Source organism: Sturnus vulgaris, chromosome Z (genome assembly GCF_052056855.1).
Source record: "Sturnus vulgaris isolate bStuVul1 chromosome Z, bStuVul1.hap1, whole genome shotgun sequence".
Taxonomy (NCBI): domain Eukaryota; kingdom Metazoa; phylum Chordata; class Aves; order Passeriformes; family Sturnidae; genus Sturnus; species Sturnus vulgaris.
In genome coordinates, this window is record NC_142283.1 from 35,951,776 (window position 1) to 35,978,623 (window position 26,848).

The following is a 26,848-nucleotide window of genomic DNA, read 5'->3' on the forward strand; positions in this document are numbered from 1 at the left end:
CTGGCTCACTGAAAGTCCTTGAGAAAGGCAGGTGAGCATATAAAACCAGGAACCTCAGCTAGGGAGAAAATAACTGAGAAAATACAGCAGCACTAGGGCAACGGCCTTGTTCCCAGCCTTGAAAAAAGTCACATTTTTTGTTTCCTCTACCAGGCAGAAGATGACAAATGTCTGCACAGCTCTCACCACTAGACCCTAGGAAGCTCTTTAACCTTCACTGGAATGGCACTATCTACGTACAGCACGTGCCCTAGTGAACACACATCACCAGCCCACGCTCTGGCCTCTGTTTCCCAGCTGGAAGGAAGAGATTCCTTTTTACTTCACAAGGGCTGTCAGCAAGTGGAAACCTAAGTCCTATCCCACCCCTCCCTGCACCTCTGGCTGTGCAACCCGCAGAGCAGGCAGATGTACAAACCCAGCCAGGAATGCAGTCCTGCCCGGAGGGTATTTTCAACACAGTCTGTAGAGCAAAGCTGTGGGAGTTGGACTGGGAGGAATCTGGGCTTCCTTCTTGGTCATCTCCCGGCTGGCTGGACCACCACCTGGTGCATGCACACTGAGGCCAGGAGCACAGTGAGGAGACCTGCTGCCCCAAGCCCTGCACCCATCTGCCAGGACATCACATATGCTGCATGTGATGCTGGAAGAAGGAAGAAACTTTCAGCAGACGCCAGCTTCCAGGAGGTTTGCTGCCACTACAGCAAGGAGATGAAGCAGCAAGGCTTTTGCAGGGCTGATGCCTGTCACCCAACAGTCAGGAAAGTTTGCTTAATGTCTGCCTTTGTTTTTAAACATGAAGCAAAAGTGCTTGCTTGATTACAGTCAGAGCTCAGGCAGTCCACTGGTTTGCATTAGACCTATCCAACTGTGAATAACAGTGTGTATTCCAGGAAAAATGCAGGAAAGGAAAAAAACCAAACTAAACCAACAAAGTTCTGGCCAAGTGTTGACATAAAATTGTAAAAAGGAACCAGGCAGGAATGCAGTTAAAACTCAGTTCTAGCTCTGCCCCTTTGTGCTTACTCCAGAAAATAGCATGAGCCCAGAATTTGGCAGAGGGGAAGAAAAAAGAATTATGCTCATCCTGAAGAGGAACAGGACTGAATTTCTGATGCCTGTGGAGTTCAGAGGCAGGGGAGAAAGTGACAGCAGCAGGACGATATGGAGCGTCCCAGTACTAGGCAAACCAGACCTGACTTGAGAGTTTCTATAAAATTAGGCCCTGAATGTGGGACAAAAGTAAGAATGACCATCTGAAGCAGAAAATGGGAGTAACTCAAACCGCTAAGCTTTTATCTCTCTCCTTCTCCAGCTACACACACACACACCTTGGGGTTTGTTGCTGCTGTGAATACAACCATGTGAGCACAAAGTAACATTTCATTTAGCTTCTGCAACCAGCAGTGACATCTGCCCTAAACCACACTGCTGTTTACATGGGGAGAGAACAAGAAAAGCCGGCTCAAGGGAAAGTAGTACTGAACATAAATGTTTCTTTTAACACTGTCCAAAGCTCTTGACCACTCTGTCTCTACATCACATGGCAAATGCCCTGACTTGGTGAGGTCTAGCGCCATGCAGCAGTTCTACAGACTTGCTTGAACCAACAGGCTCTCAAGTGATGCCCAGCATCTATATTAAGAGCAAGAACAGAAAAGCATGCAGCACATAGGATCACAGTTGTGTAAACTAGGCAAATACTACCGAGTCACCACCATCACTCCACTGCACTGCCTGAGAACTTGCTTCATGCCAGCAGCCAGTCCTGCACCCCCTCACAGACCATAGCCACCTGCTCTGAGCTCAGCAAAGAGCCTGCACGGTGGTTCCTTCCAGAGAGGTATTGCTTGGTAGGAGGATACATAGAAGCTACAATTATGGATGTACATACATCTCCTAAAGTGGCGTGCATACCTGCTTGTCCTATCCCATAGTCACACAGAATCACAGAATTAACTAGGTTGGAAAAAGACCTTTGAGATAATCAAGTCCAACCTATGACCTGACACCACCTTATCAGACTCTAATTCATTTAGGTTCCTGAGCTAAGGACATAATTCCTCTAAATTTTAGATGTCTGCTTAGCTGCACAGTAAAGGGAACATGAAAGCAGTGCCATGAACTTCCCCCTGCAAGCCCACTGTCTCTGAAGTTACAGAAACATTATGCTCCAGCAACACAGGCAACCCATCTTCCCTAATCCACCACAACAGGGAGCAGATATGCTTAAGACGGGTCTTCAAAACACCATAGCAGCCTTGAAACACTACCTGTTAGAAATTTGCCTGAGCAAGGCAATGTGTTTGGCCAGGTTTCCAATCCTCACTGAGCATGGGGAGGACAAAAGAGATACCCTCACCTAACTACAATGCTATCCCTAACAGTGACAACAGTAGGATATTTTAGAAGCAGATTTGCAATAGTGGTAATGAGCTCCAACTATTCCTTTGGTCAGCTGGAAATTTTAACTTTTACCATCAAACTAGACAAGCCTAAAATAACAAACAACTTTTGAGCAAAAGAAATTAGATTACTCCCAGAGGATTAATTACAGTGTGAATGTGTCAACATGTTGCAGCTTTCTCAGAGAGCATGAACATCAGCTGGGAAGGAAATACTGAGAGTATGAACAAGAGGAGTGAGTAAATTCAGCTACCTACCATCAGCACTGCTGCCGCAGTTTCCCTCCTCTATGCCTCACAGGGACCCTGACACTGCTGCTGTCCCAGTAACCTACAAAAAACACTGCTCTGGGGACCAACTCAAGCCATCTTAACAAGAGCACACAGTAAAGTGTCTAGTATTCCAGGACAGCCTTGACTTAAGGGACCTGGAAACACAGATGCTTTTTAAATCATCCTCCATCTGTCTGGCGCTCCCTGTGCTCAGTGCCACACATCAATGACAAGCTAGGGCTGTTATCACTTACCAAAGTCACAGCCCGCCCTCCCACTTGACATCACAGGTTATGGCAAGGGCTTTTGTGGATACGGGGGGACCAGAGTGACACCACACGCTGACAGGGCACTCTGTCCACCTGCCACACATCCCTGCATCTGCCACACTCTGGGGGCCATCCCCTATCCTGTGCCAGACAGAAACAGGCCCCTTACAGTGTCCTGGAACAGATGTAAACCACTAAAGTAAAGGCAGGGCCTTATTGAGATGAAGATGCTATTGAACTCCAGGCTCATTCCCGACTAACCTGAGCAGGAATGTGGCTTCCAGGCAGCATTAAAGCTTTAAGGTCCCACTTCATTCCTTGCTAACCAGGTAAACAGAGTCCAGAAGAGGTGGTGCCTGCTCCTTAGGGATCTTTCTTTGCAGGCATTGCAGCACTGCATGCAGACCTACAAGTTTTTTGGTTCCTGTAACACACACACACATATCCAGAGCTGATGCCTGAGGGCATTTGAAACAAACTAGCAAGGGGCTCCAGTACCTCAAGATTCCCTCTTCTCAATGCTCACTTAAATGTTCCTGGAAGCTCAGCCCATTTGCAGAGGATGTGCAGCAAAGAGCACACAGCTTTGACCTGCAGCTGTCACCCCATTCTTGCCTGCTGAAGTCACAGCACCTCTGTTTTAGAAAACCTTATTGTCCTATGCCTCGTTGTAAGAAAAAAGTCTGGTTTCATATTAACATAAAGACAGTCACTGGCCAGAGAGATCAAAAGGTGCATTGATACCATGCACAAATCAGCTGCTACCTAGAAACAGTTTCAGTATCAGAGATACCTGGTGGCAACTTGAAGTCTAAATAATGGCAGTTTCACTAGGTCTTAAGGAAATTTGTTAAACTGGCTAATTACCTTCACTAGAGACCAATTATATTGAATCTGACAGCATGTTTCCTCAATGTCTAGGTCACTCGACATAAAGCATTTGTTATATTGTCCTGCTGCCTCAAATACCCAAGCAAACTCATGGAATGAGTCTTCTGTTTCTCTGGACACAACTTTTCAGATCAAGATGATTTACCTTCCTGTTATAAAAACATGGTCTTCAAGTCCCAGAGTAATCATGTAGCTCTTTCCTGGCCTATATCCAGCTCTTCAATGCTCTCTGAAGTGCTGACACCAGGACTAGGTAGCATTCCCGTACTAAGTCCTCAGAACAGTTCCCCTCTACTCCTACCACTCACCTGAGGACTGCAAGCTCCGTCTCAGTTAAACTACTGAGTCATGTTAACTGGTATCTTCCAAGCCTGTTGCACCACCAGGATATTCCAGAAAAGGCCTCCAGTCTTGCTAGCTTGGCATCTGTGCTTTAAAGCTCTAGATGTACAGGCTTGCACAGAACAGCACCAGACGAGCCTTGCCTTTCAGGCGACTCAGCTCTGCTCCCATAGCTCACCTGTCGTTTACATCCCCTCCAACCACAGCATCTCCAAGCTTGTGACAACACTTATGCAGTATTTGTATCATTGACAAAGCCACTGGCTAATGCAGGGCCAGAAATAGACACCTTCAGTTTTTCTGTACGAGATTTTTTTAGTTTCCCTACTCACTGGTGGAGGAGGACTCCCCATGTGCAGCTGTTTCATAAGAATGCACAAATACTCTGAGCTATTTACAATAAGCCACTTTAATTTTGTCTGGTGTATACTCCTACATTAGAGTATCACCAGGAACAAAATCAAAAGCTTCCCGAGCTATGTGTAATTCTACCACCAATTACTGCCAAAAATCATACTCAGATGAAGACATTGTCTGACAAAGTCAGTTTCCCATTCTGGGAAAACTGGCTAGTACCATATTGTCTTCTCTCAATTCTACACCAGCTGCAGAGCTTATCAGACTTCCTATGCTCTGACCAAACTGAACTTTGGGTAGACTGGCAGGCTCACTGTACCAGAAGAATGCTCTTACAGTAGATTTTTTTCCACTTCCCTGAATTTTCTCAAGTGCAGTTTATGATTCAAAGAGCTCCTTGTTTTAGTCTCTAAAAATTATGGACTGTAAATTAACCATTGTTTTGAACATTTAAAAACAATAACATTAAACAGTTTTCCTAATTACTGGAAGCAATTTGTTAGCAGAGCAGAAAACATTCTCTCAGGACCAACCTACAAATACAGAACCTTCTCCTTTCCAAACCTCAGAAAATACATAATGATTATTTCTGCCACTGCTTTTTCAGTATGCTTTTTCACTCCTAGTCAGTATGGAACATAGACCACTGCTAGGATTCCAGGAATCCCTGATACATTTAAAAAATCTCTTCTTATTGTTCAAATCTGCTGCCCAAAAGCTCCTCACTGGTACCCCATCATTGTCTGCCTTTGCTTGCAGATTATTTGTTTATGTTGCTTGCTCTATTTTTCTATTCTTTGTATTTTGAGGTTTCTTGCTGATTTAATCTCCTTTTTTAACTAAACCAGCTTTCTCTAAAACTAAAAAATTTGTCTTTGCAAATGCAGAATTGTGGTTTCTCAGGAACCTAATTAGGATTCTTGAACTACTCCCAGTTATCATTCTCATTTTTATGCTTAAGTTCTTCCTTCTACTTCATTTGGCCTATAATTCTTTCCGTTTTAAAAAACTGACCCCCTTTAGAGCACCAATCATATATATTATTGGTTGGGACTATGTGAGGTTTCTGGGGACCTCCAGTTGCCTCTTGTGCACCCACACTGTCGGGCTACTTCTTCTTTTATGTAAAAAGCAAAGCGGCTAATAGTTTTTGTAAAGTTATTTATTGCAGAAGCACATCAGTCTCAAGTGCAGAGTCAAAGCGAACAAAGTCCATTCCAGGTTCTAGCACAAAGTCCCAAACAGAAGCAGAGGCTCCCCGTGGTCCCAGCAGGGCCGGAGGAGCTGGGCAGCTCCTATCTTTTTCTCGGGTGTTGGTTTCAGTGCAGCTAAGCAAAAGCAGAGCAAAAGCCGTGGCATAAAAGCAATGGCTAAAAGCAATGGCAAAGCTGAAGTGGCAAAATGTAATGGCAAAATGCACATGGCATAAAGCCACGGCATAGAGCCTCCACTCTCCCTGATGCATGTTCTTTTATAGAAACTTTCCAACTAGCTAAGACACCAACTCGGACCACTACTTCTTAACTTATTAGAATTCTGGTTTCTTAGCACGCCAGGCTACATATAGACTACGTTCATGGCCTATCTTGTTCTAACTGAAAAATGTAAGCAATATTCTTAACTCTATTATGTCTAAAGCTAAGTTCTTGGAGCCTCTAAGAAAACACTAGCATGTTTTTCAACCTTCACTAGAACATGTACTACTTCTCAGGCATCTAAGACCTTTTACTCACCAAAAGCACTTAAAACTTATTCCATTTACTTACTTATTTTCTCTCTCTTATGTTACAACCTAAGTCTTCACCTCTGCCTTATAAGTGAAAGGCCTAATATACTTTAATCCATCTAAAGATTTCAATTCAATCCCTGCACTCTGATTTCTCTCTGAAGAAATCAGAGAGACTCCTGACTTACTGACTCCAACATCACTACGTATTCTCTTTCAACATAAAAATAAAGTTCAGTCATTATTATTTGTACATAAGCAAGCGTTCTTTTCAGTTCAGCGATTAATTCATTTTTTATTAACCCAAATGAGGTCTGAAATTGCATAACTCCAAGACACCATCAATACATTCTAGAAAGTGTTATTCACATATGTCGTTTAGGTGAACAGCTTTCTCAGAGTGCTGAAGTACCTGAGGTACCTAAATCGGAGTATAATTATGTTCTTGTTCTCCTCTGGTAGGGTTTCAAGGAGATGCTCACCCAGGAACTCTGTAATACTGATAACAGGTACTTCCATCCCCTGCATTACTGCTGATCAGCTATAACCTTGAGCCTTCCATTACTTCCTGACTTAGCAACAGCTTCAAAGGAAATAAAAATATATGTGATGTCACCTTCTCTTCCTTCTCCATTTCATCCTTCCTAGAAAATATGGCTGTAGCTACTTTGTTTTTGAACGTTACAGAAATGCAGTTTATCCCATGGGACTCCAGCTGTGACAATGGCCTGTTTACCTTTATAAGCAGCCCTTATAAATTCACACAGGGATGAAACTTGTGATCAAATTTACCTACCATCAAAAGTTATTGTACACTGGCTGAGCAGCAGAGACTGTACAGGAGCTCAGACTTAGGCTGTGTGGTGTGATATGTTTCATCAGAAATGCCTCTGTTAGAAGCCTCCAACCACTCCTGACATGCCTGCATTTTACAGTCAAGCCATACATACAGGCTGCTGTGAAACAGGAAATGCAGTGTCCAACACAAGACTGAAAGGTACATTACCTGTCTGTATTATCTACCCAGGTCTCAATGAGAGTATAGATAGACCTCATCCCAGGATATCTGCTACTACTTGAGTACAGACATTTCAGCCCTAAAAACTTCCAGAGATCATTTTGCCAAATATACCAACAGTGTCAGGATATTAGTTCCTCTCTTAAAGAGCTACTGAGGAGTTTGGTACGTTTGCACTTTGGAGGATATCCTGAAATGCCAGAGGCAGGAATATCCTCAGGTATACATGGGAGTTCTTGTAAAACAGGCATTGTCTATCCCAGATGACCCTATAGTTAGCTCACCTGGTTAGAGCAGGGTGCTAATAACAACAAGGTTATGGTTTAATCCAGCACGGACCATCCACTTAAGAGCTGGACTTGGTAATCCTTCTGGGTTGCTTCCAACTCTGAATATTCTGTAATCTGGAAGTTGTGTTTCTGTGATCAGGTGATCAAATTGTTGCACATTCCCAGCAGAATGGGCTGTTTTGGTTAGGATAAAGCAGGAGCTTGAAAACTGAGCTCAGAACAGCAGCAAATCTGCCTAGCAGGGGCTAAGGGCATGTCTTTCCTGCTAAGACAGCTCAGGTCTAGGCTAGCATCCACAGAGTTCCCAAAGCTGCATAGCCCTGACTGAAATGTCTACTGAAAGACCTGGGAGAGTTAGCTTTGTGTTGATCCTGTGTAACCACAGAAAGCTAAACTGCTTTAGTTTTCTTTACCAATGAATTCCAACATAACTGTCTTTCAGAACGCAGAGAGGTAAAAATATGGGAAGAAATCAGTGGATTTTGAGCATCTGAGCAATTTAGCCAGCTCCTCTTTTCAAAACAAGCCCAAACCAATACCAAAACCTGCTTTTCACGTTGGTTCTTCAGCTGAGCAGGAGCCAGGACCCGAAGGTTTTCAGCTGGAGAAGCAGGAAGATGTTTAGACAGTGTCTAGATTAAATTTTCTCAGTGGTTAAAATCTTTAAGCAGTTAATCCAGTATCCCAAACAAACGTATAGCTTTTAGCTGACACAACTGAAAATTTGGCCTAGACCGAATCAGGTGAATTGCAGTGTCAGTCCCAGAGTCTTCAACAACACTTTGTACTGGGATACCTCCAGCAGCACACCAGAGCACGACTGCAAGTTCTCCTGCTAGTGTAGCACATCTGGTGCTATTTATACAATATGTTCCCATGAGAAACACAAACACTTCCCCTGAGCTCAAAGGAAGCTCTTCAAAATGCCAAAAGATGATGGAAGACCAAAGCCAAGGAACAATATAAAGCCGTCCTGTGCTGACTTCTCTGAAGCATAAGTGAAAAAAGGCTTGCACAGGCTCCCCACTCAGCGAAGTGAAGCATACCATGAAACCCCTGTCCTTGGTGACGGTAGGATGGCTCATCCTATGCGACATCCCAATGAGCCAGCCAAAAGGCAGAGGGACTAACTCTACATGTTCTCAAGACAGCAACAAAGCACAATATTCTCCCCACAAACCATGTCTCAGTGGGGTCTCTCCCTACAGCTATTACAAGTGGACACTGTGATCATAACTCTCCGCCAGACATACTCAGCATTGGCAGCCAGAATCTCAGTTTTTACCTTGGAGAGAATGGGATAACACTTGCTGTCTGCATCAAGCAGCCCCTGGAAGCACTGGTTTGTTTGCAGGGAATTCAGCCAGATTCGACACACAGTTGCAAACCCCGTTACTTTGAGGTTTGACAGCCTGATGGTCCTGAAATACGTATACCTATTTTTCTCACATGGTGCTGTCTGGGTAATATAGAGGGAGTGGGATACACTGATAATCCATATAGAAATGAAGGGTTTGAGCGAGTAAGATGCCAACCAGCCTCTAACACTATGCGTTGCTAATGGACACACTCAAAAAGCAAAATAGGTCATACAAAAGCACATAAAATCTGCCATTAAAAAAAATTACTTGCTAGAACAGTCTTGTAAAGCATTTACCAGAACTGACTTCACAGAAGTCAAGTGAGTGTATCTATTTTTGTCAAAGATTAATCCGAGTTCTGGCTGAAGCTAGCAATCCTGCTAATCTTGTTAAGAACAAAGAGCTTGTGAAACGCAGGAGGCCAGCTACCTAAATCTTCCCTCAAACAGTAATAGGACAGGATTGACATCATAGTTAATTGCAGACTAAACACTGTTACACATTTGGTCTTAATTGACAAGAGTGTTCTCAAGATCCAGGGACAAACCTTCCTAAACCTCTCCGTGGTTTCAGGTTGCATAGCCAACTGCTGCCCACGCACTCGTCTGCTCCCATGTGACCTCTGCACACTCAAGAAAGGTAAGTGTTGTGAAAAGGGAGAGAATGTGGGTGCCTGAATACTCCAGGAGGGACACTGCCAAGCTTACTTCAGCTGACCCATTCCATATCAACTTCCAAGCCCATCTCAGCTACATTTTGGGAACAAGTGGTCCCCATCTGCCCAGTGGAGCAAAAGCCCACAACCTATGGAAGAGCTCCTCCACTCACACCTGCCCTCACCTCAAGCTGTCAGGAACCAAGAGATGACTCGAGCCAGAGATGGCACTTGAGACATGTATGAGATTCCCTGGTATGACTATCCTTCATCCATCTGTCTAATCCCTTTGAAACTGTTCATACACCTTGGTGTCTGAGCATCTTTCCTCCAGGCATGTTGGAAATGTGTGATGTCTGGTATGGATGTGCATATAGCTTCTAAGCTTGCTGGATTATAAGAATATTATTGAGGAACTCAATCTTTTCTCTATTATCAACAAAAAATGAAGAATTGTTCCTACTCTTTCCTTTTTGCCTTTGGTCAGAAAAATATAGTTATCTTAAAGCTGTTTTCAGCCTCATACTACTTGCAATCAAGCTTTCAAATTATCTAATGAAAGCCTTCATGAAGATTATTGCAAATAATTATTGGATATAGACATTTTAAGTCAACAAGTATAATGGAAACCATACCCTTTCCAAAACCCTTTGTAGTGTTTTGGAACTTTTCTGCAGTAAGACAATAGGTTCAATGAATAGTTTTCTCAAGAAAGTGTATAGCAGTAGGAATTTAGAGAAATACAAACCAACACTTCATACACTTTAGACATGGGGAACAGAAACAGTACTTAGAAGACCTAAAAAGGTAAATGTAGATGAGAAAGAACATGTAAGCTGGCTTGCAAGTTCACCTTGACCAGGGAGCAGACGGGGACTAGACCAACAACAGTAACACTTCTTCTTCCCTGGGAAGCAGTGTGAATAAAAAGGATTTTGACAGCCTCAAGCATGAATGCTTAGAAAACCACTGTGCCTGAAAGAACCATGGCCAAACACAGATGCACAAACAAGGAAAGATGAGGACCGTGACAATACCACTGCAGCAAGCACACACACGACTGCCACGTCACAAGAGAGATGCTGATAGGCCTGGGAAGAGCTGAGTCAACAGTTAACACATAGAAAATGTGCACTTCTGGGACAGGCTCAACAAATAGAACATTAAAGGACAAACTGGTTATAGCTGTAATGCTCACACAAGTACAGCAGAGGCTCTCCAGTGGAATACAAATCCTCACAAAATCAAAGAGATGAAAACTAAAGCTAGGCTTTATTTTTCATCTGAATTGTTGACGAAAACTGAAAACTAGTCTCCAGAACCACTGCCATGAGTAAGAAACACTGTCAGTTGGGATGCAGTAGCCAACATGGATCCTCATGGATCTTGCAATCCAGTACCATCTCACCAGTACTGAACAGGAGCGCAGTCCAGTTGTTAGGCGTGAAAGGAAACTGTCTTCCACACCTTCTGCAGGCACATGCCTTTTAGGTGTCCAGACTGGTTGAACCTGTTTGTCCAAGGGAAAAGCTGGCAGCTACAGTCCCATGCTTTGGGTTCTGTACTGGCAGTAAGTAGTGAGCTCTTGGGATCAGGCATCTTACAGAGCCTGATCCATCCCTGTAATTCTGTCAGAACTTGAGAACGTGCACAACAAAGCTTCACACAGGAGCACTCAACTCCTGAACAGCTGATTAAACCAAGGCTGTATCTCTGCCCTGCTCCACACTCTTTACTTTTGGCTGAGCTGTTCCAAAAAGCATTCAGCTCAAAGCTTCTGCGTGCTACCTTGAGTGGCCACCAATGTCTGGCAGCCCTCAGCCTGCTGACAGGGCTATGCTCCTCTGCAGTAACAGTGCCCTCACCCAAAGCTGGAGGATGCACACAGCGCACCTGCCAACCAGCCCACCAGTTTAGCACTACTTGTCAGTGCACAGCAGCATAACCCAGTCTAGTGCACTTGCCAGAAGTCAGCAGGATAAGCCAGTCACAAGAGCTGCCAGAGCAGTGCACACAATTCATTGTCCAGCACTTGCTCACTGAGTGAAAAGCAAAGTGCACTGGCATGCTCACACTGTAAAACTGGCAGCCAGTTCCAGCGAGGAACCTCTTTGGGAGCAGCAAGGACAGAAGAAGCCACCTTTGCCACCTGACATCTTCTGTTTCTGCCATGTAATTTGATGAGCTAGGGACATTTTTAATGGGAAAATCCAGCTAGCTGATAGGCATATGCAGTGCAAGTGCAGGGGATTTCAAAGCCCTACCACAGAGCCCAGGATATTCAAAACAAACTGCCCACCCTTCTGAGTGCAGAAGCAGCATATCACCACTGAATGCCACTTTCAGGGAAGAACCCTGAAATCCCCAGAGAGTTTAAAAGATCTTAATTAAACTGTAATTATTTCAATACATAAGCAAAGCCTTAGTTATTTTGGTTCCCACCAGCCAGACCATTCCCCATCCCTCATGTCTAGACAAGGAGCTTGCAGATTTGTTTACACACAAAGTGGAAACAAAACCAAAACTAGGTCACAGACTCCAGCAGCCAAAGATGCAAATAGGATCAATTCAGTTGTTCCAGCTCCAGTTCATGTGCACTGAAAACTCTGATGTTCCCATCACCTCAGGAAAGAAGGCTGGTCCTAACAAATAAATCTTGAAGTTACACCCATGGGGCAACAGATGCTATCAGGTTACTGCAAGTACTGTTCCATCCAACTTGTTTAGCAATAAAATCCTCTGTTCCTCTGTGAGCTCCTTCATCAAGCAACTCCTCTTTGCCTTGCTCTGCTCCAAATTTGGACCTAAACTACAGAATCTAATCTACTCTTTGCAGATTTTATACTATGTGTCCTTCCTTGCTTTTTCTTTCTTTGAGATTCTCCATTACTGTCATTGTCAAAGATGAGCCTGAACCAAGATCTTGTGAAAGGAAACACTGCCAAATCTAGCCTCATCACCCCAAAAATTAACTATTATAAACCGACCTACCAAGTACAGTAAAAACCCCCTTTACTTTAAATGAGAAGACTAGCACAAATCTCACCAATTTCATATTGTATCTTTTGCACCTAATTTCAAGGCATCATTTCTAGCTCTCTGAGAACAGGAAAAAATCCAAACCAACCAATAAATCATGTAACACTCGTTAACAAAGCAATGGTGTCTTTGCTTCCTACTTTCCCCACAAATACAGGCTTTTCCTAAATAATAACTTTATACAAGGGGTTATCAAGGCTGGCCCTTTCACCCAAGTGGGTACACAGATTAAACAGCAAAAAAGATGTTGCTGTTATGTCAGAAGGCCTGTATTTGCTAAGCAGCCGTCTACAACTCACATGGTCCCATTAGTGATTCAGAATCTGGAAGTGCTGGGAAAAGGAAGAGTCTCTCAGCACTTTGTTGCTTGCAAAGGTTATTTTTTGAGTAAAAACATTAAAAAAAAAGAAGCCATAATTAATAGAAAATGATCAATGTAGAAAATTTTGCTTCATTTCCTATCTGCAATGAGCTATATGAGGGACTGGATGAAAGATGGAAATGATAAGACTTTCAAGTGCTCAGTCCCAGATTTGGAGCCAGGATTTCATGAGTAGTCAGCCCTTAGTGGCTCCTGGCTTCCTATTGCATCCCAGGCAGCTCTGAAGACTACGTCTGAATATAAAGCAATGTATGCAGATGCTCAGGTAGGAAGAATGCTGTGACAAGGTATGACCACAGGAAAGTCATGTGGGGAAACAACTCTCAAATCAAGAACATGCAATAGAATCTTTTAACAAGTGTCCCAGTACTGGAGAAGCCAAACTGGCCAGGGTCATGGCTAGGAAGTAGTGATGGCTAGACAATGTTTACACACTTAACCATGGCTCCACACAAAAGGCAGATGTAAGTCTAAACTTCTTGTGTTCAAGCTCAGACCAGTTTGTGAGGAATACAGCCTGGACACCACCTTAGTGTACCAAAGCAAGTGCCTGGCACAGTACAAGAGCCAACACTTGCTTGTCTTCTGAGCCAGTACTAACCTGACGTCCATGACACTACTGAAGCCAACTACAAAGCTGTTTTGGGCTGGGGCACTAATGCCCCCCATACAGCAAACATGTATGCACAAGCATAACTGGAAAGGACAGGTTGGGAGGGACTGACTCCATGCTGGAAGTCAGCAGTGGCTACATACCCAGGCGCAGCCAGGAATGAGACCTATGCAGGGTATTGCAACAAGAAAGGCACTACCCAGCAAGAAGATAGAGTGGGAGAACATGTCTGTAAAACAAACTAGGATGGAAACCGCACAAAAGAGGAAAAATAAACACCATGTCCCTGGCATAGAGACAAAACTCCATATAATCCTTCCATACTCCTGAAGTTGCACAGAATTTGGAACAAGAGAGAAGGATTGAGAAGGCAGTAAAGTATTTCACAGATTGTGTACACATCATTGTGTACTGAACAGAAATGATACTTTTATGATTTGGCAGTGTGGCAAACCAGCCTGAGCTGAACAAGAGCAGAGAGATTTGGCAGGTAAAGTAAGAGAGGCATAAACCAAGTCTTTAGTACAACAAGCCAAACAAAAAGAGCCACTTGACAGGCACTGTTGGCTGTTGTATGTGGTTTTTGGTTTTTTTTTTTTCCCAGTTTTTGCTATTCTCTCTTTACAAAGAGAAGAAAGTTGCTAATTTGAGTTTGTCTGCACTTTGCAGTTACTAAGGTACTGTGCCCAGGGAGACAACAATAATGTTCCAGACCTTCACCTGTAATAACATACACCAACAAGGCCTTGTTCAATAGAATGGATCAAAACAGCGACCTAGCTAGCAACAATGCGTGGTTTGGAAGTGACTTGCAAGTCTGCCTTACCAGCCAGAATAATTTTGGCTGTGAAAGAAAGAGCAAACCATGGACATGCAGAAACAAACTGAAAATATTGAACTTGTTTCTCTGCTAAGTAAATAATTTCTATGTAATTCTGCTGTAAGAAAAGAAAGCATCTCCTTAGATGACATCCAGAGGGACCTGGAAAAGCTTGACAAGTGGGCCCATGGGAATCTCATGCAGTTTTACAAGACTAAGTGCCAGGTGCTGCACCTGAGTCAGGACAACCCCCAGTATTGGCACAGGCTGGAGATGAACAGATGTCCTGGCCTGCATCCAAAGCAGCGTGGGCAGCAGGGGAGGGAGGGGATTCTGCCCCTCTGCTCTGGTGAGACCCCACCTAGAATCCTGCATCCACCTCTGGGGTCCCAGCAACATGGGGGTGGAGTAGGTCCAGAATGGGACACCCAGATGGATTAGAAGAAAGGAGCACCTCTCCTACAGGAAAAGGCTGAGATAATTGGGATTGTTCAGCCTGGAAAAGAGAAGATTTTGGGGCGAATATAATGCACCTTCCAGTATGGGAAGGAAGCCTACAAGAAAGACTTTCTACAAGGGACAAGGGGGAATGGCTTCAAAGTGAAAGACAGAGGATTTAGATATGATATTAGAAAGAATTTTTTTACTGTGAGAGTGGTAAGACACTGGCATAGGTTGCCTAGAAAAGCTGTGAGTGCCCCATCCCTGGAAGTGTTCAAGGCCAGTTTGGATGTGGCTCTGAGCAACCTGATCTTAGTGAAAGGTGTCCCTGCCAATGGCAGGGGGATAGAACTAAGTGATCTTTGAGGGCCCTTTCAACTCAGGCCTATCTGTGATCCTGTGGTATTTCTTGTACAGTGTTAGACTATTCCTTATGGGGTTTTTTTTCCACTTTCCCCAAAAGAAGTTTCTAAGTCATTCCTGTGTGTTTGCTTGTTTGAAAAGCAGTCACAGAAGTGGCCCAATAGTGCCGGTTTCCAAACAGCAGAACATTAAAGGGAATAATTTTCAAAGAACCTATTTCAAACTCTTTGGTTTCTATTAAACATGCAATTAACTCTACTGCATGAACAAATTGACAAGAAAGCTCTGAAATCAAAGACTTACACAACTGCCAACCATGAGAGCTCACAAGTCAGTTTCTGAAACAGCCATGAAATTGGCTTACAAGTACAAAAATCATCTGTCTCCAGTTTTCCTTTTCCTTAAGCTGCCTGCACTGGAAATCTTGTAGTGGGCAGCAGTGGAAGTGTGAATTTGCAGTGCAGTAGCTGCTCCAGACCTGCTCCTTCAAGGGACAGCGTACTCCTTCCCTGGGAAGTGAGCAGGCATGGGAGGAGCTGCAGCCTTCCTGATGCAAATGCACACCTCCACTCACGGCGGGGCAACCACGGGTATGAATTTCCCAACTAGAGGCAGATTTCTCCTGCAGTTTTTGTCTCTCTGGCTTTCTCAAAAGGCAGTTCTGGATGTTACAGTTCTGTGTCCCTTGCCCATGCAGCTTCTTGGATCACTTGGTATTTATCTCATCTGCAGAACAGCACAAAACCAGCTGCTCTTTAAAGAAAGCTGTGAAGGACTAAGAGTCAACATTTACATAAGCTTATCAGGGACATGATTTGCAATCAGCATTTCTCAGTCTCCCTACTACTTTCTTACGAGGCCGTGGAGAAAAATGTCCATGCCTCCACTTTGATAATGATAAACTATAGGGGCAATGCCAGCAAAAGAAAAACATGGGCAATAATATTTATAAATCCTCAACCAGGTAAGAGGCAGAAAAGGAGGGACTTCTCAGCCTATTCCCAGGTTAGCTTCAAACAAACAGCAACAGCATAAGGATTCATAGCATCATGTTAAGCAAAAGATTGGAGATGCAAATGAGGTGGTCCAGCTCCAAACAATGGAAAAGAGAAGTGCAGAAGCCCTGCCTGCAGTTAGGGACTGCTCAAGTTACGCAGCCTGGGCTGTTGTGCTATTCCCTGCACCACGGTCTCCCCACCAATGTTGTCTGGGGTAGCAGCACTTCACGTATTTGTCCTGAGCTGCTGTCCCTGCACTTGCTGCCCTGCACTCACCTTCTGCTCTTTCCCTTCCAAACAGGACAGGCTTCAGAATGCACAGGAGAGGGTCGGGCATCAGTCAAAACTCTCCAGCCCTATGACTAAAGGTCTTTCCATCTTGTGCTACTAGGGCATACTGCAAAATGCAGATTTCGATTATTCCTAAGCAAATGCCATTTCCACTCCCCTAACTAGCACCACCCTGCAGCAAAGGTACCCCACATTAGAGAGCAACATTATGCCTGTGATCCCACTGGGCAGAGACAGCAACAGACACTGCTGCCTGGTATATTTTGTTCAGAGAGCAGCACTTCATCTAACACATGGACAACACAGACATCATCCTGCTGCATGAACAACAGGTTTACAAACCCAAAGGCATTTGCACAAGGGCCTGTACTAGTCTGTGAAGCTCCCTGAAGAAAGCAGAGCTGTACTGACTCTTACCTGGTAACAAAGGGGAAAAAAAAAACAACAAACAAAAAAATGCTTTTCCCAGTGTGGATGATGGGCCTCTGCTTCTGAGGACATCAAAATATTCATTGTGATGCTTTCCAACCAGAAATTACTTCTCAGCACTACTCACAGCACCCCTGTTTTCCCCAAATAATAATTTCTTTCTTTTTAACTTGCTATTACAAAACCAAGTTTGGACACTGAGCCCCAGTCTGTCCTGAGCTCCTGCAGGGCAGCCCAGTCAGAGTCAGAGAACACACATCCAAAAGGTCCAGTGTCTCTGAGGGTAGAACATGCTCAAGGCTGCCCAAGGAAGAAAACAGTGGTCTTCCCAGGCCTGGATGAATTTATCTCTGGCCTCATCTGTTGTGCTAGCAAATTCTCCTGAGGATGCAGGCAAAGGCACAGGCTGCAGGGAGCAGACACAAGTCTCTGGGTAGAAAGCACTTACCCCACACCCAGCCCATGCTGCTGCTGTGATATCCAGCTCAGCAGCCAGCCTGGCACCCTGCACACCACTCCGCCTCACCTGGGAGAAGTTCAGCCCATTGAGCGGGTGGCACTGCTCTTCCACCTTCTCCACAGCGCCCGTTCGCTTCCTCAGCCGCTCCGCTTCCTGGGCCAGGAACAGATCCAGGACAGGCACACCTCGTGACTTGATGTCTACCTCTGTCAGGGAGTTCACCATCAGCATCACCCAGACTGGCCTCTTCTGCTCCCAGTTGCCAGCAATGGCATTGAAGAGGTAGTCTGCATACAGCCCTTTGCCCCGCTGATCTGGAGTCATCCAGGACGGCATCATGAGTTTGACATACTCCAGGTGCCGCTTCAGCCGGCGGTAGATGTCACGGGGCAGCACATCTTGGAGATTCTTCCCCTGTGGCAGGAGCTGGCAGCTGGTGAGAGCTGAGATGGTGTAGGGATCAGTAAGATCCAGCTCAAAGTATACGATGTGGCTCTGCTGGAAGGCTTTCTTGGAGTTCTCTGGGATGAAATCCCAGACACGTGTGTACGGGACATGGATGGTGCCAAAGAAATAAGATGGGGGATCTCTCTTGATTGTCCACAGGAAGGAGTTCAGCTCATTTTGCTGGGAGAGAGGGAGACACAGCTGAGTAAGTACACACATTTACAGCAGGCCACTGCAGCAGAGGGCTTAAGGAAAACATGGTGCCAAGCCAGCAGGTCACCTGGCTCAGCAGCTTGCCAGCATGGACTTTTCCTATAGTTGCTCACATAAAGTCCTCTTTGACCATTGTTTTTCTCAGGTCCTGAGGTAAAAATTCCATTTTCATTAAATAAAAACATAAGAATATTGGCTTGGGGTTTCTCCTCCTGAAAGGTAATACTGTGTCTTCTCAAAAATAACATGACCTGCTACACCATCTGGGTATCTACCAAAAGCAGCAGCAGAGCACAGCCCTAGTACACCATGATTCAAACACAACACCTACCCAAATGCTGCCTTTTATCAAGTAAAAAATTGGCATCACTTTGCTGAAGCCAAGCAAGACAGCAGGATTTCTATCACTTTCACCTCTCACTTCAGTACAGCAATGCACCTTTCATCAAAGAAACTGCTGTGACTCTTAGTCAGAAGGTGGTGCAGCATCACGAGTTAACTTCCCACTTTGAGTATGCTGGTTCTGGTTGCACTGGAGTTCATTTTCTTCACAGTGGCTAGTATGGGGCTGAGTTTTGGATTTGTTCTGAAAACAGTGCTGATAACAAAGATGTTTTTGTTATTGCTGAGTAGTGCTTGCACAGAGCCAAGGCCTTTCCTCTCTGTCGTATGACTGGGAGCATGCATGTTGAGGGAGCACAAGATACTGGAAGGGGATATAACCAGGACAGCTGACCCTAAATGACCAAAGCAATATTCCATACCATATGGCATCATGCTCAGCACAAAAAGCCAGGGAGGGTGGGAGGAGAGGAGAGGGGACTTTCAAAATGATGGGGTTTGTCTTCTCAAGTCACTGCTATGCGTGATGGAGCCTGCTTTCCTGAGGATGGCTGAACACCTGCCTGCCCCAGGAACTGGTGAATGAACTCCTTGTTTTGCTTTGCTTGTGTGCATGACTTTTGCTTTCGCTATTAAGCTGTCATTATCTGAACCCAACACTTTCACCCTTCCAATGCTCTCTTGCAACCTCTCTTGCATGGAATGGGAATTTAATGAGTGCAGTGCTTGGTTGACAGCTGGGGTTACACCACAACAGCAAGACACCAAGAAAATGAGTAACACAAAACACAGCTGGCAGGCAGACTTGCTGGAGCAGGCAGAAATGAAGTTTTGCACACAGCAGACAGACACCCAGCAAAGACTCCTCATAGCCCAGTACTCTTCCTTGAGTAGCAGAGAAGAGCATGAAATACCTTGGAAAATAAGCAAAAATTTTTTTCTGCAGGCCAAATTTGGCCTGTGGTTTCAGGGCATACACTTGTAAACACAGAGACATTTTTTAAAAAGCATATTTTTTAAAGTTAACTTTTAAAAGCTCTCAAATGTCACAGCCATCAGGAAGTTAGAATCAGATTTAAATTTGTTCTGCTGGAAAATACACCTCACAGCATCACCTGAGATACCTCAATACAGGGCTGTGGTGCTCCCACAGGACAGAAGAACAGATGGGACAACATGTATCCTTCTTGAATCCTTCCAACTCACTTTACACCAGCAGTAGGCACAACCTTCATCACCCACAGCACCTGACCGGTGCAGCAGTACTTACTGGAACAACGGACACAAGCAGTGTCTGTCTGCACAGACAGGAAGAGGTAGCCTTTGCATGCCTAAGTAAAAGAACAGGCTTCCAGATGCACTCAAACATCTGGTCAGTCTTGAGCCAGCAGATAACTCTAACCTCAGCACTGGGGCTAACTGTGCATGTGTGCTGATCTAAGAAGCCTGCCTGACTGCCAAAAGTAGAACAGGCTGCTTGGAGGAATTTACTGGAAGCACATTGACTATAAATTTCTGACACTAAAGACTCAGGGTCAGAAGGGTTAATCTTAAAGACTGCTCTGCAATGGCTCACCCCAGACAACCTTCTCCAGCAGCTCTGTACATCAAAACCAGGACACAGATCAGGTAGCATTTCAGCGAAGTGCTATCACCAGTACACCTCATCTGCACGGACTATAAAATATAGAATATCCTGAGCTGAAAAGGACACACAGGGATCACTGAAGTCAAATTTCTGGAGCTGCACGGGAGAACCCCAAAAACTGCACCATGTGCCCAAGAGCATTGTACAAACTAAATATATTCCAAAGGGCTCTTCAGACTGTTCTGCAGCATATCAAGAGTCTGAAGGATACTTCAGATTCTGGCAATACCATTCTGCAACTCCAAATGCTATATAAAAGTCCTGAAATGCACACCTGAATTACAGAGCACAGAAACTCCCCTTAAGACCATAGGAAGAAGGGAGAACAAACATGAAGAGCATCGGGGGGTACAAAAGACACAGAGCAACGGGTGAATAAAAATCTAGCATAGATCTAGGAAGAATACAGGAGAATGAATATGCAAAATAAAACAAGAGGAAAAAGGAGACAGGGTTCTCCCTTCTGTCTAGCCAGGAGGGGAAAACAAAAGGGCATGCCACTGTAGTGAGAAATGAACTGGAAGTAGTGGTCAGGCAGCAAGGAGGAATGACCAGAAGTGCTGCTATCTACTGCAAGTATAAAGACACACAAGGTACCTGGGACAGGCATGAGGTTAGAAGGTCAATACTCATTCTCTTCACGCAAGTCTGATCATGTTTGTGGGACTGCACTAAACCAGCTATGACTGCAAGGAGTTGTACAGAACGAGTGGTCACCAGCCAGCTTTTCAGCTCCTCAATAAATCCAGCAAGAAGGCTCAAGCCCAGAAGACTGGTAACAACTCTAACATGATCATTAGCACTCGTCTGCCCTACTGCACACAGCCCAGCTAGAAAGGCTTTTGGCATTATACACCTTTTTTTCTCTCTGCTTATCCCCACAACTTTCATATTTGGATATCGACAGCAGAGCACTGCCAACTACCAGTGGTACCTCTGAAGAAATAAAACCGGCCATCAGGAACAGAGCACATGAAGTCTTCCTTTAAAGAGCCTGTAGCACAGGCAGAAGGAAAGAAGGCTGAACCATAGCAAAAATTTTCAAGTAGTTCTTGAGACCTTGACATTACAAAGCAAAGCAGCTGAGCACTCTTGCTGGCACTTGCAAGTCAAAAGGAATAGTCATGAACTTGAGAAATCACCCTAAGAACCACTCAGACTTTCCTTCACAGAAAGCTTGGAATCAGCATGAGAAGACAGAGCAACTTCAGTTTACCACCACTGACGGGAAGCTTCCCTTTCCAAGCACCAGCAGTTGTTACCACCAAGTGAGGGCACATGGGGAGCTCACAAAGCTCTAAAAGATGGCTCCAAAAGCTCACAAAGCTCTAAAAGATGACTACAGCTGCTCCAGACATGCTAGTGCCTCACGCTCTTTTGGCATCTCCTTTTCCTTCCAAAGTGGAGACTGGAATCCCAGCACTGCTCTGCCTCTGTGCCAGACCCCTGCAAACAGCCTCCTGTTACTGCTCTGTGTGAGCAGGGAAGGGACAAAACCCTTTGCTCTGCCTGAGTAGGTCTGTCTTCCCCTGGTGTATCTTCGGGCACTCCCATCTCCCTGCCCACCTCCTGAAGCTCTCGCATGTCTAAATACAGCTTCAGAGAGGGAAAAGCAAGGATATAATCTCATCCCAACACCATAAAAGGGAAGCTGTTGAAGAGTGCTCTAGGTAGCCATAAAATAGCACAGGAGCAGCGCTGAGGCTTGTTCAGCGTCACATCACACACCATAACTGCAGCACCTCACTTCCCTGAGAGCATGCAGTAGATAAAAGTGTTACAGCCCAATTTTCCTTTGCAGTAAGATCCTTCAAAACAGCTGTGACAATAAAAAAAAAGGTGCTTTCAAACACACAAATTACAGTCGAAGTGTTATGCTGGAGGCTTATGGCAGCTGGGCTGCACAGCTTGAGGAATTTCATTTCCAGCAGCATAACAACAAAAACGTTCGTGAATATATCAAGATGCACAGATACATATTTTTGTCTCCACTCTACAATTTAAAGGTGATACGCAATGCATTACTGATCATAGGAAAAACCCTGAGCAAGGGGAAAGAGCAGCACTCTCACGAGAGAACACAGGTCTCCCAACTTGCTGCTACACAAAGATTCAAAGAATCACCAGATCAAGGTATTTCTGAATGCTCACCCTATGGCGTGGTGCCTTCTCCTCTGCCTTACCTCCCCAGGTGAAAAAGCTGACACTGTCACAGAGAATGCACTGGGACTTGTGGGACACACTCCCTACAACAAGACTTGGAAAGCCTCGTTCTCAGCCAAGGCTGCACACGGGACAAACTTGACTATCTGCTGAGGTGCACTGGGGACAGACAACACTTCCCAAACATGATGGGACAACGGTGTCAGCCACTACAAAAATTCTGGAAAAGCATGGTGCAATTTATTTCCTTGGGAGCTAAAGTTCCTTCTTTTTGATTAAAAAATCCCAAGCCTCAGATTTTGTTCATTTTGACTAGCACAAACAGCTTGCTTTTTCAGCCCTCTTTATAGATCCATTATAGGATGCAACCTGTAGTCTTCAAATACACAAATACTACTGTGTTTGTCAGATATCATACATCACTTCAAGTGAGGCAGTAATGACTCTTCTGAAAGAGAAGCGCCAAAGAAAATCACAGAAAGTGTCATTTCTTTTCAGAGAAACTAGCTCAAATTGGGCTGAATGACGTACTAACAAAAATAAAATTGGCAAACATCCAGAAAACAATTCAGAAAAACACCGAGAGGAACAAAGAATTCATCTAGTGACAGCACTCCAAACACCCAGAAGAGCATGGGAGTACAAAAAACTAAATAGAAAAGTAAAGACAGAAGGCAGTGGTGATGCAGGGAATGAAGGCTCAGAGGCAGAGGAAAACTGCTGTCTAGAGACTAAAGAACTGGATGGGAACTCCAGACATGGACAATCTACACTTGGTCTGCTTCCTTCTACATGAGTTCTGCTTCCTTCCATCTTCTATCTCATCTATGCAGACTATGCATTTCAAAGCACAAAGTGTATATACCTGACTGTGCATGTAGGTGCCCTCTGTGGCTTCACTGCCTCTCAGGATTCTTAATATTCACCACTTGATCTCTCAGCCACACCTTCTAAACCTCAGCCCAGAACTGCAGCACTGTTTCTCAATCTACAATATTCTCATGCCTTATTTTTCTTGCTTGCTACAGAAGCCAATGTACATGGCATGCAATATTTCATCCAGGCAGGCAGCCCTATAGCCCTCCCTACATGGCTCTCTCCCTCTCTCATCTATCCTGGCGTCCTATCTTGTCATGGTCCTCTATGCCTAATTGATGCAAAGATTTTGCTCACCATGCTACATGCCCATGCAACTATGGTAACACTTACAAAAATTCTAACCACATTTTTAGTAGTACTTATCTTGAGCTTTTACCCACCTGCATTACCGACACTCTCAAACTCCACTTAAGATTTAAAGCAGAACTCACTTGGGGATGAACAGTGCACTGGCTACAGCTACTAAAAGAGCACATCCAAAGTGGCAGAAATGAAAATAAGGTTTTTAACTAAAAAGCCACAGGTTAAGAACAGACAGATGACTTACTCTGCCAAAGGGCATTTATGGGGAGAGGTAGCCATATAGATTAATTGGCCCTTTATCAGAAACAACACATCATAAAATACTAACTACAACTACCAGCATTCCACAATTAATCCCTGATTTCTGGCTTTGATTTTTCCTATACACGCCAACGTTAAACAAAAAGAAAGCAGTACCAGACCACATTATTTAGTATCTGGAATACAACCCAAGAAGATTCCAGCACACTTTTTTTTTTTTTTTTTTTTTTTGCGAATGATAAGGCACATTATTGGTTGTAGCTTTAACTATAATTTGGAGTCACGATGAGAAAGCCTTCTGAAGAACTGTAGGTTCATTCCTTAAAATAGTAGTTTTTCAGGCAACAACATGCATACTTTTTTCATGGCAGAGACTGAGGCAACCTGACAAAAAGAAGAAAGTTAGCCCTGTCTAAGAGAGGTAAGAAAAGGAATCCTATAAAGAACTAATGTAAATTAAAAAGTCATCCATGGTGATGCAGGAACAAGACAGTATATTTTTCCTGTTCATATAAATAATCATAGGGATAAACTCAACAGTTTTGTAAATAAGGCAGATGCTGCCATTCCTAGACAGTGTGGTTATTACCACTATCTTAATGACCCTCGGAAATGGCCTGTCTATTCCAGAACTACAGGTGGTCTCACATTTTAATGACAGAGTAATCAGCAGATAATTACCTACCATTAACACATTTCACCTCCAGTCTTGCTAGCAACTGGCAGAAGTCCAGTCAATTTTTCCTGAGAAAAAACTCCTGCGCATCCCACCCAATCTATGAAGTTATCCATTTCCAGTATGACTTCTGGTCAGGAGCTGTCCTCTTTGCCCTTGCTCTCACTAGCTCCATGCAGTAGTTTCGTACCAGGCCACAGGCTTTTGCACCTCGTGCCCTCAAGGAGAAGAGGGCACCCACTCCAGAGGCTTGACCTGGCTTTATGGCAGTGTCACAGCTGGCCACCTACAAATCCAGCTGACAAACTGGTTCCAATCAAATTGTAAAGACCACAAGACAGGGCTAGGCTCTGATTAACTCAAGCTCAGGCAGACACCTCCAGTGAAGCACATGTAGTTTGGCATATGGCTGATTCCATAAAACCCTAAATCCCAGGAGAATACATTCTAGGGAACCAGCATGCTCACAGAGGCAGGAAGGTCCCAAGAACAAGGGCTACATATAGGAGCATGAGCAGGTGAGAGAGCGGAGTAAAGTCACAGAGCAGACCTTCTTCAGTTGCAAAACTTTCTCACACCTACCCTGCAGTGAGCCTGCTGTGGCTTTGGCACCTCCCCAGTGCAGCAGGTCTGCACTTACTTCTAAGGGCTTCCAGTTTCCTTACGAGCTGTGCTGGTGGAGTTAACCCTGCCTGGGAGGGAAGGTGAAGTGGTGGCAAGGTGGCACACATATCCCAGAAGCACGTCAGGTCCAAGCAGATGCCAACAGACAGCATAGATGGCCTGTTAACACAAAGTAAGTTCAAGAAGGCTTTTCCTACATAATTTTTGGTACTTTTATCTCAGAAGCTCCAATGAGAACGACTTTTTCTGATTTTTCACAGAAATGACAGACACCCAACATTAACACAAGCTTCACACTGGCCATAGCATCACCTCTAACACACAGCACCGATCCTCTGCCATGCTAACCACCCACCGGAGCTAAGTCAGCACATGTTGCTCCTGGCTACTGCAGTCAACCTGGTAAGCTTAGGAGACGAGCAGAACCTAACATAACGTGTAGCCGGGTTTCCACGCCAAATGGCCATGTGCTGGTCCGAACCTGTTCCAGCACGCCCAGCGTTCTGAAGTGGGACTAGGCGGTACACCTGCGTGGAATAGTGCCACCAAGTCACTCTCAGCCAGTCCGTCTTCTGGCGAGCAACCCAGCTACTCAGGCAGGCAAGATCCTGCTGGGGTTCACCCCGCGGGCCTCCTCCCCCGTCACGCTCTTCCGTCAGCACCCAGGGATGGGTGTAAGGTCACAGCACCCTACCGCACAGTCCCGGGAAGCCGCTGCCGAGTGCTTGCCGCCCGAGCTCGGCGCATCGCGCCCGCCGGACCGAGAGGACTGAGCCGCGGCCGGGGCGGCCCCGCACACCGCCCCCTCCCGTCACCGCACCCCGAGGGGACCGCACCCGGTGCCCCGCGCTGCCGGAGCGGGGCGGGGCGGAGCGCACGGCAGGGTACCCCGGGCAGGAGGGCAGTCCCGGGCAGGAGGGCAGCCCCGGCGGCGCTTACCTTTCTGCGGAGCGGGCAGGCGGCGGCGCGGCCGTGCCGGGCAGTGGCCAGCAGGAGGAGGGAGCCCTGCAGCAGCAGCAGCAGCAGCAGCAGCAGCAGGCGGCACAGCCCGCCGGGGCGCACCATCCTCGCGCTGCTCGCAGCCTGCGGACCGCGTCCCCCTGCGCTTTCTGTTCTTTCCCTCCACCTTTCCCTGCTTCCGCACTTCCCGTTTAACTTATTTCTTTTTTTAACTTCTTTTGCCTCTTTTTTTTTTTCTCTTCCTCCTTCCTTTTAGTTTTTGGCCGTCGGACTCGCCCCCAGCGCTCTCGCAGGAGTGGCCCCCTGCCCCGGCCAAGGCCTCCAGTCGCTGCCCCCTCCTCTTTAAAGGTCCCTGCGGGGCGGGGGAGGAAGGGGAGGGCGCGGGGCCCGTCGCAGCGGGGGCGGGCAGTGGGGAGGCCTCGGGGGGGTCCCGGGCCGGGCCGGGCCACGCCGGGACCTCTCCTGGCCCCGAGGGCTGGGGCGGCCGCGCCCCCGTCCCGCAGCCCTGGGCGAGCCGGCCGCGCCCCGGCTCTGTCCGCCCTGCGCCTGCCCGCCTGGGTCTCTGCTCTTCGTACCGCTCTCCTTGCGTGAACATAGGATGGAATATTGTCTTTCTTCACAAGCTCTTTTTACCGGCCGCCGGCTTGAATTATGCTGACTCCTTCTTGTTTCACGGGCGGCCATCCCGAAGTTGTGCGGCCGGTGTGCTTTCCACAAGCAGCGTTCATGGCATCGCCGAATATTCTGAGTTGGAGCAGGACCCGCAAGGACCGCTGAGTCCAGCTCTTCAGTGAATGGCCTATGCAGGGATCGAACCTCTGAACTTGGCGTTATTAGTACCATGCTCCAAGGGTGAGCCTTACATGGTCAAAAATAACGCTGAAGAATATATCAGCCTCAAATAGCGAA

General features: G+C 45.6%; 1 protein-coding gene across 2 annotated transcripts in view; it reads right to left on the reverse strand.

Moving 5' to 3' along the window:
- TRABD2A (TraB domain containing 2A) overlaps positions 1 to 26,308 on the reverse strand; it is a 75,934-nt gene extending 49,626 nt beyond the window's left edge. The window contains exons 1-2 of one of the 2 annotated variants that reach the window (XM_088155983.1): positions 25,919 to 26,308; positions 17,490 to 18,050 (exon numbers count right to left, since the gene is read on the reverse strand). In XM_088155983.1, coding sequence (XP_088012109.1) covers positions 17,490 to 18,050; positions 25,919 to 26,044 — 687 coding nt within the window. In that variant the 5' untranslated portion in view covers positions 26,045 to 26,308. The remainder of the gene's footprint in view (positions 1 to 17,489; positions 18,051 to 25,918) is intronic. The other variant, XM_088155982.1, reaches the window with a different exon arrangement.
- Between the last annotated feature and the right edge of the window lie 540 nt (positions 26,309 to 26,848).